This window comes from Perca fluviatilis, chromosome 7, assembly GCF_010015445.1.
Source record: "Perca fluviatilis chromosome 7, GENO_Pfluv_1.0, whole genome shotgun sequence".
NCBI classification, from domain to species: Eukaryota; Metazoa; Chordata; class Actinopteri; order Perciformes; family Percidae; genus Perca; species Perca fluviatilis.
In genome coordinates this window covers 2,193,631-2,208,102 of record NC_053118.1, presented here as the reverse complement: position 1 = coordinate 2,208,102, position 14,472 = coordinate 2,193,631, and the positions used below count along the sequence as shown (strand labels likewise).

General features: G+C 41.4%; 2 protein-coding genes across 4 annotated transcripts; one reads left to right on the top strand and one right to left on the bottom strand.

Annotated features, from left to right (window-relative positions):
• Positions 1-313: 313 nt before the first annotated feature.
• On the top strand, positions 314-6,565 carry LOC120562915 (collagen triple helix repeat-containing protein 1-like). Of its 3 annotated transcripts, XM_039806865.1 has the most exons (5): positions 314-672; positions 1,738-1,815; positions 3,420-3,638; positions 3,927-4,143; positions 5,858-6,565. In XM_039806865.1, the coding sequence occupies exons 1-5, from the start codon at positions 559-561 to the stop codon at positions 5,998-6,000; spliced, it is 771 nt and encodes a 256-aa protein (XP_039662799.1). In that variant the 5' UTR covers positions 314-558; the 3' UTR covers positions 6,001-6,565. The 3 variants fall into 3 exon arrangements, with proteins under 3 accessions (XP_039662799.1, XP_039662798.1, XP_039662797.1); XM_039806864.1 differs by lacking the exon at positions 1,738-1,815 and having other exon boundaries at positions 319-630; XM_039806863.1 differs by lacking the exon at positions 1,738-1,815 and having other exon boundaries at positions 320-672.
• Positions 6,340-14,336, bottom strand: LOC120562914 (mitochondrial folate transporter/carrier-like). The gene is made up of 7 exons (XM_039806862.1): positions 13,887-14,336; positions 13,173-13,323; positions 12,975-13,060; positions 8,629-8,783; positions 8,030-8,143; positions 7,697-7,842; positions 6,340-7,577 (listed from the first exon to the last, which is right to left on the bottom strand). Exons 1-7 carry the CDS (start codon positions 14,086-14,088, stop codon positions 7,451-7,453), a joined length of 981 nt encoding a protein of 326 aa, XP_039662796.1. The 5' UTR covers positions 14,089-14,336; the 3' UTR covers positions 6,340-7,450.
• Positions 14,337-14,472: the final 136 nt, after the last annotated feature.

The following is a 14,472-nucleotide window of genomic DNA, read 5'->3' as shown; positions in this document are numbered from 1 at the left end:
TGACAGAGGGCAAACAATTACAGGTTCAAAGAAACAGGTTTAATATCCTGTGTCGCTGTCGCTAATGCTATGCACCTGTAACCCAGTCAAGGAAAGTTTGATTTTTTATTTATTTATTGTTTACACCTCATTATCATTTCATTTGATTCTGGTAGTCCATAAAGGGACTTTCGTAGTTTTTTCATATGTCCAAAATGTTGAAAGTACTAATTTAGCAGGGAGGGGGTGGGTGGGTTAACACTATTGCAAGACACTGTATCCGTGTCACATTCTCATTAGGGGCTGAGCCCCCCTAAAGGTCTGATCCTAGAATCGCCCCTGGTCAATACATAGTGATATTTGATGTGTTTCCATATCTCCTTGCTGTACTCTACTGCTTCTACAGCCCATATGAATATCACAGAGAAGTTGTGAGTGTGTTCTTCCTCAGGGAGTTTTCTGTAAGTTGACTGGCTCCTTCCTTCTTGTCCTGCCCTCCTCTGGACTCAAAGTGTCTGGAGTTGGAGTCAAACCGTCGCCTCTCAGCTCTCTCCCAGAGCGCACACAGCCGTCTCTTGTATGATGTCTCCTCTCGTTGTCCGCCTGCTGCTTCTTGTCTGCTTGGCTTCACCTCTTTATGGCGTGGAAAAGGTGAGAACTAGAGGATACCGAAAGGATCCTGACGCGGACAAGGTAAGAGAGATTAGCTCAAATGACCATGCGGCCGCTACTATCATTTCCAAAAGTAGAGCTGTGCCATTCCCGCAGGGATGTATGCGTTCTGGACAGATGTTGTGGTTTCCCATAACAAAAGAAATATATACAAAAATGAGCTCATATAAAATTATAGTTATTGTACTCAATTTACTTTAGCCTATTGCCATTTAGCGCGCTTTGTTTTATTGTTTTTAATGCATCTCCATTAACATTCATAGGGCACTTTGCATTTGAAGTTCCTAAAACTCATCCTGGGATTACTTTTTCTTGTGGCACGCACTGTTAGCCAGAAGTTTTTTTTTTTTAACGACTGATTTCCCAAAAAAGAAAAAAAGTAATTATGCCGATTCATCCACATGATCCACGTGAATGCTTACAGTGCAATGAGTGTAGTCTCCAAAATGACCTGGTCCCTGCAGCAGATGATAATGCAGTTTCATGGCTTTGTGTGGTCAGCTGGTTCTCTGTTATTCCAGGTCTGGCTGCTCTCCAGCAGACTGGGTGGACAGAAAAAAAAAACCTAACAGGAAGTTGGGGTCTGGCTCATATATACCGTCTCTCTCTATCTCTCTCTCTTTGTTATCTATCTGTCTATCTTACCAGTTTAAAGGAGTTTGTATGATTAGGCTTTGGAGGAAATTGTTGCTCATATTTTAAGACTGATAGGCTACATGTGTTATATATCTAATACTATAAAAAAGGCCTACCTGAAGCAGGGTTTAACTATTTAATTTCAATTCACACCAACACCAATTACATAACCCTCCATGCTGTAGGAGGAGAGTGAAGGAACAGAGTGGACACACATTTCTCTCTTCAATCTCTCTCTTGGGAGTCAAATGAAAATGAAACTGGTGTTTATTTAGCTAGGACCAACACTGTGGACCCCCCCCCCCTTTAGGGACTCCTAGAAGTCTGCATACCCCACTTTGAGAACCACAGAGCTCAAGCAGTTGCTCCTCATTATCCTCCATATTCCATAATTGAGACCACAGTAGAAGAATATACTGAATAGCATCTGATGTTACCATCTGTATCTAGTGCACTGGAAATGATGCAGAAAAGCCCAACTGCACTAGACACTCTGGAGAAGGAAGATCTGCTTATTTGAACAACATGGTAATCATAAAATCCTATTTTGCATCCTCACGAGATCCGGCGAATCTATAAAGTCTCAAAGCCAAGCATTATATCCCCGCTGTGCATGCTCCGGGAGAGCTTCAGTCCTTGCTTCGGTGTTGACTAATGCATGAAATACTACTGATTTCTCAGCATTTTGGAGGCAAATGCAGCCTTTATGCTTATGTCACAGTAATGGACTGTGCTACTAATATTCAGTAGAGCTGAAGTGTACTTCATGCAGGCAGGCAGCACCACACTACCGAAACAGCAGACTGGAAGCTAATATTAAAGTCAGCTGTGTAGCAAAGTGGACAGAGGTTCCATTCATTAGTCTGCTTTGAAATGTCTCCAAAAATCCCTCCCTTAATAAAACTCTAAGACGTTTTCTTGCTGAATATCATCAAAACGAACTCTGTATTTCTACATTTTGCCACCTAAAAAAAACCTTTTGTGTCTTTTCCTTGAGGACAAATTCCAGGTCTATTACAGCACATGCATACCAAACCACAATCTATTGGTTTTATCACAGACTTCCCAGTTTCCCACAAAGATGATGTCAGACTTCACATCTCCAGGTTGCTCGGGCAAAGCCACTTAATGGTTAAAACAGACTCAACCATCTGTTTCACAGGAGCAGACATTAGAATACTGTAATTCGGCCTACATTTAGGCATTTTCCAGATGCTGAAATAGATTTTTTCTATTCACCCCAGGGACACAAGATGTTGAAACTGGAGTAAAAGCTCTTTGTTCTCCTGTCCTGCCTCTGGACTTTTTTTGCCTTTTGGCCATGTGCCCCTATAACTGCTCCACAGCTGCATGCTGAGCAAAAGGGCAGCAATGACCTGACAAAAGCCCCATCCAAATCCTTTTGGCATCAACACTTGCTTAAGGGCGAGGGCACTCTTATACGTGTCAGTTTATGTCTGTCCTGGCTGAAGGAATGAAAAAAAACCCAACTCCAACTAAAAACAGCCTTAACAGCTAACCTAGACACTGTAATCTGTTTGTCAAAATGTCTCTTTGAAGAACATATTACTCAAAGCTATTTGGATCTTCATTGTATCTATCTCTGTATGTGGTGGGGCAGTTTTGGCAGGCTCCCCCGTCTCTGTGTGTCTCTGTGTGTGTTTGAGTCAGCTTGAGTAAGACGCAGCATCTGTTTAAACATAGCAGGAGATTCATCTGGACAATGAATCACACGGATAGATGGGTGGCCAATCACCTACGGTACTAATTTAGGCTGTCACCAAGCCTTCAGTTCCTCATTAACACACAATCTGTCATTCACTTGCTTTTCGCCCTAATGGTTGCTGGTTCTGTTGCTTTGCCTTGGTTTGGATCACATCTGTTTTTACACTTAATTGACAGTTTATTTGTTTATATGACTGGTTATTGAGGTATAATCTGGCTTGTTGTGTGTGATGGTTGGATGAATGGCAGCATTTAGGTGTCTATGGTGCATGCAGCCCAAACTGGGACATATCCCCCACAGGGAGAAAAAAGAAAATCTTAAACAGGAAGTTAGATAACAATAGGCTCTGCTGATGTTAATGCATGTCTTCTTTGCAGTGTCACCATCACCACTTCTTTTCCCCCAGTATGGCAGTTGCATGCAGGGGCCAGCAGGCCCCACTGGCAGAGAGGGTAACCCTGGCACCAACGGCATCCCGGGGACGCCGGGTATCCCTGGCCGTGACGGACTCAAAGGGGAGAAAGGCGAGTGCATTAACGAGATCTTCGAGGAGCCCTGGAGGCCCAACTACAAGCAGTGTGCCTGGAACTCTCTCAATTATGGGATCGACCTGGGTAAAGTAGCTGTAAGTATAGGCCGTTCTACAGATGTAAACATAAACATTCTAAATGGCGCCAAGTTGTGTGTAAATGTAATGTAAATGACATCAACTGACAGTAAGTTAACAAGGGGCCAGGCTGTTGCCTACCAATGGAATTCCATTGAAAAGGTCTATAATGAAACTTCAAATGACATGTTTCTGTGTTTCTGAGCAATGTGGGTGTTGGTTGCAATCATTTTACAAATTTACCGAAATGGTATACGACCACAACAGTGCATAAAAGTGACAACATGTCCCTATGCTGTGTTGCAGGACTGTACGTTCACCAAGCTGCGTTCAGACAGCTCCCTCAGAGTCCTCTTCAGCGGTTCCCTCAGACTCAAGTGTAAAAACGCATGCTGCCAGAGGTGGTACTTCACCTTCAATGGAGCAGAGTGCACAGGACCCCTGCCCATAGAGTCCATCATCTACTTAGACCAAGGAAGTCCTGAGCTCAACTCAACCATCAACATCCACAGAACATCCTCAGGTAGCAACTAAATCTAAACCAACAATACTGTATATTTTTTGTGCGGTGTAATGTTTTATTTTGAAGCAACATTTCTGGAAATATGCTTAGTCACTTTCTTACTGAGAGTTGGATGCTAGTTACATGAGCTTAAGCTAGCGCCAGCAGCTGGTTAGCTTAGCTTAGCATAAAGACTAGAGGCAGGGGAAACGGCTAGCCTGGCTTTTTTCAAACGTTACAAAATCTGCCAATCAGCACCTCTAAAGCTTACAAAGTAAAACGTTACATCTAGTTTGCTTATTCCTTTAAAAACCTAAGTGTAAAAACATAAAGTTGCAGTTTAAAGGGGGTTATTATGTGCTTAATCTATATCCACAACGTTCCATTTCCGGGATTGCTCCGGTGCTGCCAGAAATTCGGCTGGATGTCACTCTTTTCGGCTGGATGTCCGTCACCTTCCTCTTTCTTTGTGTTGTTGGCATTCTAACCAACAGTGGATTTGTGAGGACTATGGTTAACTGCTCCTCAGATCTCTGCAGGGTAAATCCAGACAGCTAGCTAGACTATCTGTCCAATCGGAGTTCTCTCTCGCACGACTAAAACTACTTTTGAACGTACATATGTTCCACCAAAACAAGTTCCTTCACGAGGCTATTTTGCAGGGGCACCGTGGCTCGGTCCGATTGTGATTGGTTTAAAGAAATGCCAATAAACCAGAGCACGGCTGTGTGGACTACCCAGACCCTCCTCCACAGCGCTGTGAAGGAAGGTCTGGCAATGTAACTTCCTGAAGGTCTCACTGGTCGCCTTCAGGAAGCTGCTTTCCCCTTTTTATTAAAAAAATAATTTTTTTCTTACTCTCTGTTACCTTAGACAGATCTAAGCTAGCTGTTACCTATTTCCAGTCTTTTTCTGCTAAGCTGAACTAACCAGCCGCTGGCTGTATAATTACTAAACCGATATGAGTGGTATCTTCTCATTGAACTCTCGGCAAGAGAACAAATAAGAATATTTCCCCCAAATGTCAAACTATTCCTTTAAAGCGCTCATATTCTGCTCATTTTCAAGTTCATAACTGTATTTAGAGGTTATATCAGAATAGGTTTACATGGTTTAATTTTCAAAAAACACCATATTTTTGTTGTACTGCACATTGCTGCAGCTCCTCTTTTCACCCTGTGTGTTGAGCTCTCTGTTTTAGCTACAGAGAGAAACATCTCACTTCTGTACCATCTTTGTTGGGAGTCGCACATGCTCAGTACCTAGGTAAGGACTACTAGCCAGTCAGAAGCAGAGTATGAGGGCGTGTCCTGACAGTACCTAGGTAAGGACTACTAGCCAGTCAGAAGCAGAGTATGAGGGCGTGCCCTGACAGTACCTAGGTAAGGACTACTAGCCAGTCAGAAGCAGAGTATGAGCTAGCAGCTAGGCGAGCATTATAACGTGTGTTCCAAAGTGACCACGTTGTAAACCTGTAACGTGCACAAAAAAGATATATAACACAATAAAGTAAAGGGGAAAACCCAAAAAGCATAATTTGAGCACTTTAAGAAGTTACTTAACTGCTGTGGATGATGAAAAGCCTTGTCAACTATCTTTAACATTACACTCTTCCAATTTAGAAAGTTCAACACTGCCATAAAACTAAACAATTAACAGTTTCCATCTCTGGAGACAATTTGGGTGTTCCCTGAAAGTCATTTGTACCGCTTTTCTTTTTTTTTTTCCTCTCCAGTTGAAGGGCTGTGTGAGGGTGTCAAAGCAGGCTTGGTGGATGTGGCCGTGTGGGTGGGGACCTGTGCCGACTATCCCAGAGGGGACGCATCTACAGGCTGGAATTCAGTATCCAGGATTATCATCGAGGAACTGCCCAAATAAATACAAAGTTACATGTAAGGGAGGGCCCAGTCCTGGTAGTATGACAGTATGTCATCTGGCCCTCCAAAACGATCAGGTGCGGTTTGCTGAGGCGTCACAGCATCACTGATGGTAACTTGAATGTTTGGTTTTTTATTGTGTTTAAATACTATCCTAGTTTACAGGTCTAGAAACAAGAATACTGTGTCATTCTGTCTACCAGAAATAAACTTTGTACTGTAGCTTTTCTGCTTATGGGTGCTGTTGGTATACGGTAACTATTTAACAGACATTGTGACAAGACCGATAATATTTAAACTATGTACTCATGTGACATGTTTATATCCATTATTACTGTTAATAAAGTCATCTTTTTTTTTTTTTTTTTTTTAAGAATTTAACTTTATGACCACTTGTTATGTTTAGAAGCTTTGGAATACCCTGCACTCAATTCAATGTAGTCACAAAGTAATACATGTAATGTATTTATACACTATCAAACATGACAATGCAGATAAAGCAGTTTGGATTTTATAAGAAAATCTTATAAAGCTATGTAGTTACATACTGTATTTTTGGAAACAAATGAATTGTGGGATAAATGGCTTGTTTGGAACACAAAAATCATCTCCATTACTGCTGTCTGTTTATAAAGAAATTATTTAAAAGAGACAAACTAATAAAACACACACACACACACACACACACACACACACACACACACACACACACACACACACACACACACACACACACACACACACACACACACACACACACACACACACACACCTGAGAAGATGTCCAATTTGCTGTTAATGATCAGCTTTTCATAGTTCATCCTGTGTTCCTTCCTGCTGCCAAGAAAACATCAAATGTAAACATGACTATGATGAAATATTTATCAAACTCCTCTAATAAAAAAGGCTGACTTACTGTACACATCATTAAAAAAAAAAAAAGAGTAACATCACGGCGGCATGTCCTTTGGCGTGTAGAGCAACATACTCTATCCCAGAAGTCAAAGTGTTTGTCATGCATCTGGAAATCCACGGTTTATTCCATTTCTCAATCAAACTTCTTCATTCATTTTCAGCACAAATGAATGCTTCTCAAATCGGCGCCGAGAGCTCAGTTTCAGTTTAAGGCATTTCTCTCTGGATGGCACCAAAGTGTCCGTGTGAGTCTCTGCAGCTGTCCATGCTGTAAGAGCCATTTTCATTTGTTTTGGGTGTAGGACACAAATTGTCCACTGGTGTCAATAGTGTACTTTTGAGTGACGTCTATTTAGGTAGGAACCTTTCAACAGGTAACAGGGGGTGCTGTTAATCGGAGGAGCACAAATAGTTTTTGACCGCATCAAATCACTACACGTGGATGTGTAAATGTTTGCTGTTGGAGCTTAATGGACACATGGATTCTTTCTCACTATAGCTATACTATCACTATAATATCACTGTAGCTTTAAGCCTCATTGATCTTGACCCAGAAGGTAGCGGGACAAATTCTCATAAACTACAAAGGTGATGCAGCAGGCAGGAGTGACACGAATCACGTTGGGAATGATGCCTTTGTAGAAACCAATGGCGCCTTCGTTCCTACAGAGAAAGGGCAAAAACAATGACAATGGCTCAAACTGTGCATTACTTAACAGCCACATTTGGAAACTAAGTAGGGTCGCATGTTCGGCCCCTGTGGGAGAAGATCAATAACGTACCTCCATGTCCGTCTGATGACATCAAGAACTCCATTGTATGTATTGTGCTGGTCTTGCAGGCGAGCTCGCACCACCTGATATGGGTATGTTGTGGCCACAGCAAAGATTTTGGATAATGCTGCCATTGTGATATATTCCAATGCACTCTGTTTACACAGATAAAATGATGAAGAGGGCAGTGAGCAGAGTAGGAAAACTGATGAGTCACTTCTTCAACTTCTAGTTATCTGTCCGCTGTGGGCTCAGTCTTATTAAACTGAAAAGTTAACACGCATTAGGCCTGACTTTTATTAAACACATGGAGCATGTTTCCATGTGGGGTTAATGACTCACCAGCTTCGCATCTGAAGGCACTTTCCTGTATTTGTTGTAGCCTCTCTTGAGCTCTTCATAGGCCATGAACTGCAGCGCTCCGTGAGATGTGCCGAACAGACCAGGAACAAAACCCTTAGACAAGAAAAAGGCTTTCATCACACACATTATACCCATAGTATGCCTTGTCTATAAATGCCCACTACGCTGCATCTGTAGCTCCCTAATTCTCACTGAGTAATTAGGTAGCAATTATCCTGCCAGGCTAATAGAATGTACATTAAGCTTAACAATTCTAGCTGTTATTACCATCATTCAAGGCTTGTTAACAGTTATATGTACATATTTGTTTCTATATTTGTTGTTTGTTTATTTCATACCCTTTCTGATTCTGACTCTAAGTTCTCTCCTACAGCTAATATAGGCTGTTGACGCCCTCTAGTGGTGATTAATTAACCAATACAAAACTTAATTTCAGCCTAGTAGGATAAAGGACAACTTTTGCTGTACTATTGAACCCCATAAATCCTCTACAAAACAGCTTACCTGTCATTTGGTAAAATAAGCATCTCATGTGTTGCTATATTACATGAAAGTACAGAGATACACAGATGTTTAACCTTATATAGTCCTGGCACTCCCTCATGGCGGTAGATCTTGACCAGGGCATCTATCATCCCCTTGTACTGTTTACCGCTTGGGTCAGCGTTGTACTGGAGCACCATCCGGGTCTTGGTCACCCAGATTGGGTTGGTTAGGGTGAGCGTCAGGATGCCTAGGTGAGGACAAGTATAGGCAGTGTTAGAATGAGATCAAAGACATTTTCCAAATGAAGACTCTCTGAAGTAGAGCTGAAGATCTTTGCCCAAACTCGTCTTAATTTCTATAATTTTACAGGGGCTCGGGCCGGGTTCGGGCTTGCGCTCCGGGTTGCGCGGTAAATGAGCGGTCAGGCAATGCGTTTCGATTAGCGTGAAAATGGATGCTGAGGAGGTGAAACGGAGGCTGGTCTCTGGAGGACTTATTTTATTTCTTTGTTCCAACTTCCAAGTAGCCTATAGCCTACGTTAGTCATGAACAAATGATGTTAAAACATTTATAAATGACTCATTCTTGACAAAAGAGCTGTGTGTGTGCACATTTGAATAATGCCTGGCTGTAAACAGGTTTGGGCTTTTAAAAAGCTGTCAATCAAAATGTACTTGTCGGGCTCAGGCCGGGTTTACAGCTCTACTCTGAGGCACACACACACACACACACACACACACACACACACACACACACACACACACACACACACCCCTCATTGCTTTAAAGGGGTGATAGAATGATTATATAGGGTATTTCACACTGTTCCTTAAGGTCTCCTAATAGGGTATGTAACATTGGTTGGGCTGAAAACTGCTGAATGCTATTTTATGGGCCCATAACTACCCTGTGAATATGGCTCTATTTGTAACAAGAGCTTTTCTTCCAAATATGGTATGCTCATAAATATTTAGATGAGCTGCGCGCTGATTGGTTTGAGCAAACTACATACAAACACATTGGAGACTCGACAGCAGGTGTCATATTTCAGACACTGCAATGTTTCGTTACTAAATTCACTTCTGAGACTTTTTTATGCGAGAAATCAACTATATAAAACTCAAATATGGGCCGTTTTATGAAAATTGATGGCCAATTGCAAATTTGGTAAGACGTGTCAGATTGCGCTCCATACCCAGGAGAAAGTCACCATTTCTGGGTTACTGGACAACCGGGGTTCGGGGCTCCGCAGAGCTGTCCGGCTGCCGGCATAACTATAATATATTTACAGTTTGAATTTCGTCACGCCACTTATATAACAGTTACCTTAAGGTCTTACAAAGCTAACGCTTGTGTCAGATTTCAATTTAATGCATTTTTGTGAATAGGAGGGGTTTCGTTAGCTGCTAGTGTCCATTCAATCCTATGGGTAAAGATCGCGGCTAGATGCAGGTCCTGGAGCTCCGTTAGGGCCTCTGCATTTAGTAGTCCAGTAACCCAGAAACAGTGACTTTACGCAGGTATGGAGCGCCGCGGGCTTCTGGTCGTGACGGAGATCCATCTAGCTCACAGCGAGCGGGAGTCTGTGAAGGAGGACACGCCGGGCGGCGAGGCGGCACCGGCCGCTGCCATGTTAGCCTGCTGAGCTCCTGCTGAACTGCGACACACAGTCGGACAAAATTTGCAATAAGCCATGCATTTTCGTAAAAAGGTCCATATTTGACCTCTACATAGTTGATTTTTCGCATAAAAAAGTCCCAGAAGTGAATTTAGTAATTAAATAGCAGACCTCTGGAGATCTACGTGACCTAGCTAGATTCAGAAGACAGCTGACCTGAGGTCAGTGGTGTAGCCTATGCAAATGTTGGGGCGTGACAAAGACTAGGAGTTGAGAAGTTGACGTCAACTTTTAGCTTTGTTGAGATTTGCCCGTTTTCAGCAGCAGTTTCAAATTGTGAGATTTGCAGAGGAAAGAGGTGTCAATGGGGTTTTGAGGTTCTATGTATTTACCCTCCAAACTGTCGTTTTTTCAACTACAACAAGGTAATCGGTTTTGCATTCTATCATCCCTTTAATGTATGTGGCTGCAAATCTAAACCTAAGCCCTGCAAGGCAAGATCCAGTGGTTCTCCTCGACAAAAGAGAGAAAAAGGGATGATGGAAGTGACGTTGATTGTGATGTGTTATTTTGGTGCTCTGCTGTTTTTGCAGACTACAGTGACTAGAGTTGACAGAGCGTGGGATGCTAAACGATATGTTTAGCCGTGATTCTGCATCTTGTCAAATAAGAACACAATGACGAATCAGCAGAGGTTTTGCCGATCATACAGTTGAAAAAGGTCAGCTGGTCGAATGCATCTTTATATCTCTTGTATCATTGACTACGTTTATCTGCACATAATATTCCGTTTTTTGCCTTTATTCCAAAAAAAGACGACATTCCGACTAAGCTGTTTACATGGCTAATGAAAGGGAATCCTCCACTAATATTCCCGTTTACATGTAGCCATGCAAAATAGGATTTTTTCAAAGTCTACCAGCGGTGGCAGACTTGTTGGACACAGCGTCTCTCTTTCATTCCTTCAACCAGCTTCTTGAAAAGGTCGGCGTAGCGATGTGTGCACATATCCAAAAACCTGTTGATATCCAAGTCTTTGATAATGTTTAAAAGTAGCCCCCCCGAACGAGACACATGTTCAGAATGCGCTGTATACATGTCCAACCAGAATATGCTGTTTACATGACCTGTATCAAATTCGGATAATATAATAATATAATAATATAATAATATAATAATAGTCGAAAACAGGCGGCCGAACTGCATTATGGTAATATTTACGTCATTTGGACGACTCTTTACATTCTGATCCTTGCACATTATGTTCATTTTTGCACTAAAGTTCTTAATAAAAACAGAAAATACTACGTATTTGTCAAATATTTAATTCACACAGGGGTTTAGAAAAATAGGCTTTACCACATGGTTATTTCATACAGACTTTCTATTTATTGAATAACCAGAAAACATGCAGTGTGATAAATATTGTTATCGAGATATGAAATGACCTATCACGATACAAGATTTGGGCCATATCGCCCAGCCCTAGTACTGTTACATTTATACACGGACGTCATGAATCCTTTTAAAACTACATGCTGGGATAGTGCCATTTTCTGACTTTAGATCCCTAAACACCATCGCAGTATTCCAAGTATTGTTGTTGATCACTTCATAGCTCATTTACATGAGGGTACTTTTAGGAAGATTATGTTATATCCCAAATAGGGTTGCGCGATATTAACAAAATGTGATATTGTGATATCAGTCTGAATAATGCGTTATCGATATTAATTTCGATATTTTTAAACATATGTAAAATTACAAAAGTTACGGGAAAACGCATCTAAATAGATTATTACATATTAAAACAAGTTTTCTTTAAAATTTCAACTGATGGTCATATTGGACTGGTCCAACATGAATAAATAAATAAGGACCATGTCTACAGAACAGGACATGTTCTACTGGTTGGACAGTATACAATATATAAAGAGAACAGGACAGAACTTTTCTTTCTCTTCTCTGATTCGTTCCGTTTTGTTGTCTCTATCTATTTCTTCACTTACACTGTCACTCTGATGAAATATGCCCACACGTAGTACGCTCCATAGGGTTTGTCACGTAGTGGACTTGTGCACTGACGTGCACTAACATGTGCACGTGGCACGGTAACTGGCCAATGAAACCTGATCATTACATGGTTTCAAGCTTATCAACTTATCGCAACACTTTCGATATATTGCGATAATGATATTGAGTCGATATATCTTGCACCCCTAGATATAATATTGCGCAACATGATATTGCAACAACGATAATGAGTAGATATATCTTGCACCCCTATCCCAAAGCACTCCTCACCTCAACTCTCGGGATATGGCTGACTTCTGTTTACTCCATTGGCACGCACAGTAACAAGCTCTCAACCCAATAGAGTTCCTTATAGAACTTTTCTAACATATTATGCATAATGAATAATGCATCAACTATTAAGGCTGTTTTGGAGGCAAAAGTGGCTCCTACCCTGTGCTAGTCAGGTGCTCGTAATAAAAAACACTACTGAGTGCCCGAGAAATTTTTGATTGTTCATGCAGTTTAAAGCAGCTAAAAGAAATCCTGTCTTGGCATTTCCAGGTTTTTCCTGAAATCTTTTGATAGGCTTAATTTTCAGCCCCTAACTCCATTTGGCAAGCAGGAAGCAGATCCTTGACCCCGTGACACTAAAATGAACAGAAGGGCTTGTTTACTAATTTGTATCTGCCAACTGTCTGCTAAGGCCAGACAGGCACTGCCCGTAGTAGTTGACTATGAGTAGTAGTACATAGTACTGATTATGCGAGTGTGTCAGACTGGTGTTCAGATGCACGTAGGACTAACCTGCTTCGGCTGCACACGCCAGGTGCTCTGTGGCGCTCAGTTCAGTTTGACGGCCCTCCTTTGTGTACCCTTTGAATGCATTGTAGCTGGGAAATAAGAAATATTAAAGTTACAGATCATTTTAAAAAAAAAGGTCAAAACAATTCATAAGAAATATCATGATGCAGACATGATCCATTAGGCTTATAGCTTACGTACAAAAAGAAGTAGAGACCCCAAGATGCTCCAGCACCCCAAATATTGGGTGTCACTCCTTGGTAGAGTCCTCTGAGTCCCTCCTGCTGCCAAACACTCTTCATACAGTGCAGTATGCCACTGTACTTAGGTCTAACTTCCAATCCATCACTTACTACATTGGAAGGAAATCAAAGAGCTTTTGTTTAGTCATATCGTCCAAATATAACATGACACCAACAATTTCTGAAATGAATTAAGTTAAGCCACAGCAGCGCCAGCTTGGTACCATTGCCATGAAGCAAATTCATTTTTAAAAGAAACAATTGGTTCATAATTAATAGAGCGCCAACTAGCAAGAAAGTCAAGACAATTGACGTTGACGACATTATTAGATTAGACAATCATCAACAAAGTATAAGGTAGGGCTGGGCAATATATCGTTAGTATATCGACATTGATATATGAGGCTAGATATCGTCTTACATTTTGGATATCGTAATATCGTGATATAACACGTGTTGTCTTTTCCTGGTTAAAAAGGCTGCATTACAGTAAAGTGATGCACTTTTCTGGAGTTACCGGACTTACTTACTGTTTTATTATTATTTTGTGAAAGCACCAATAGTCAACCCTTCAATATCGCCACAATATTGATGTATTTGGTCAAAAATATCGTGATATTTGATTTTCTCCATATCGCCCAGCTCTATTATAAGGCTAATGTCATAACGTTACCTGCAAACCTGATTTTGACCAGATCCAGAGGATGAAGCACGAGTGTTGACACCACTCCTCCACTGAGTCCTGCGACCAGGTTTTCTATCTTTACATGGCTGAAGACCTGCTGGACATGTCCGGCTACTGACACAACAGAAACGGGTTTGCTGGACCCTGTCTCTGTGACGTTAACGGTACCGTGGTTTGGAGCGGAACTCATTTCTACCCGGTAACGCTGCTAATTAACTTAGTTAGCTCCTGTCGCGAAAATGCTATAATTTTCCTTTATAGCATTTTAGACGACAACTTACACGGTTATACATACGGTACTAACTTCTTGAAACGTGGTCATTTACATTACCAACTGAACCACGTCTTTGACATGCGGTACCACTTTACGGTTGATGTAACGTTATCCATGTCAAGCAGCTGTGCCACTGCTTGACCTTGCTGCTAACATCCATGCTAGTGATATTGGCAAGGTGACATAATTATGAGTAGTGCTTCCGGTTGTAACCTTCAAAATAAAACCATTTTAGACGAACGATAAATTGTATAGTTTTTTTTTTTATAAACCCACATTCACAACCCTCACCCGCTCCGA

Coding starts and splice junctions, on each gene's coding strand:
- LOC120562915 (XM_039806865.1), top strand. CDS start 559: ATGATGTCTCCTCTCGTTGTCCGCCTGCTGCTTCTTGTCTGCTTGGCT. Junction 673..1,737: donor AGGATCCTGACGCGGACAAG/GTAAGAGAGATT, acceptor ATCTGTATCTAG/TGCACTGGAAATGATGCAGA. Junction 1,816..3,419: donor CTGCTTATTTGAACAACATG/GTAATCATAAAA, acceptor CTTTTCCCCCAG/TATGGCAGTTGCATGCAGGG.
- LOC120562914 (XM_039806862.1), bottom strand. CDS start 14,088: ATGAGTTCCGCTCCAAACCACGGTACCGTTAACGTCACAGAGACAGGG. Junction 8,144..8,628: donor GAGTGCCAGGACTATATAAG/GTTAAACATCTG, acceptor TTCTTGTCTAAG/GGTTTTGTTCCTGGTCTGTT. Junction 7,843..8,029: donor TGCCTTCAGATGCGAAGCTG/GTGAGTCATTAA, acceptor CTGTGTAAACAG/AGTGCATTGGAATATATCAC.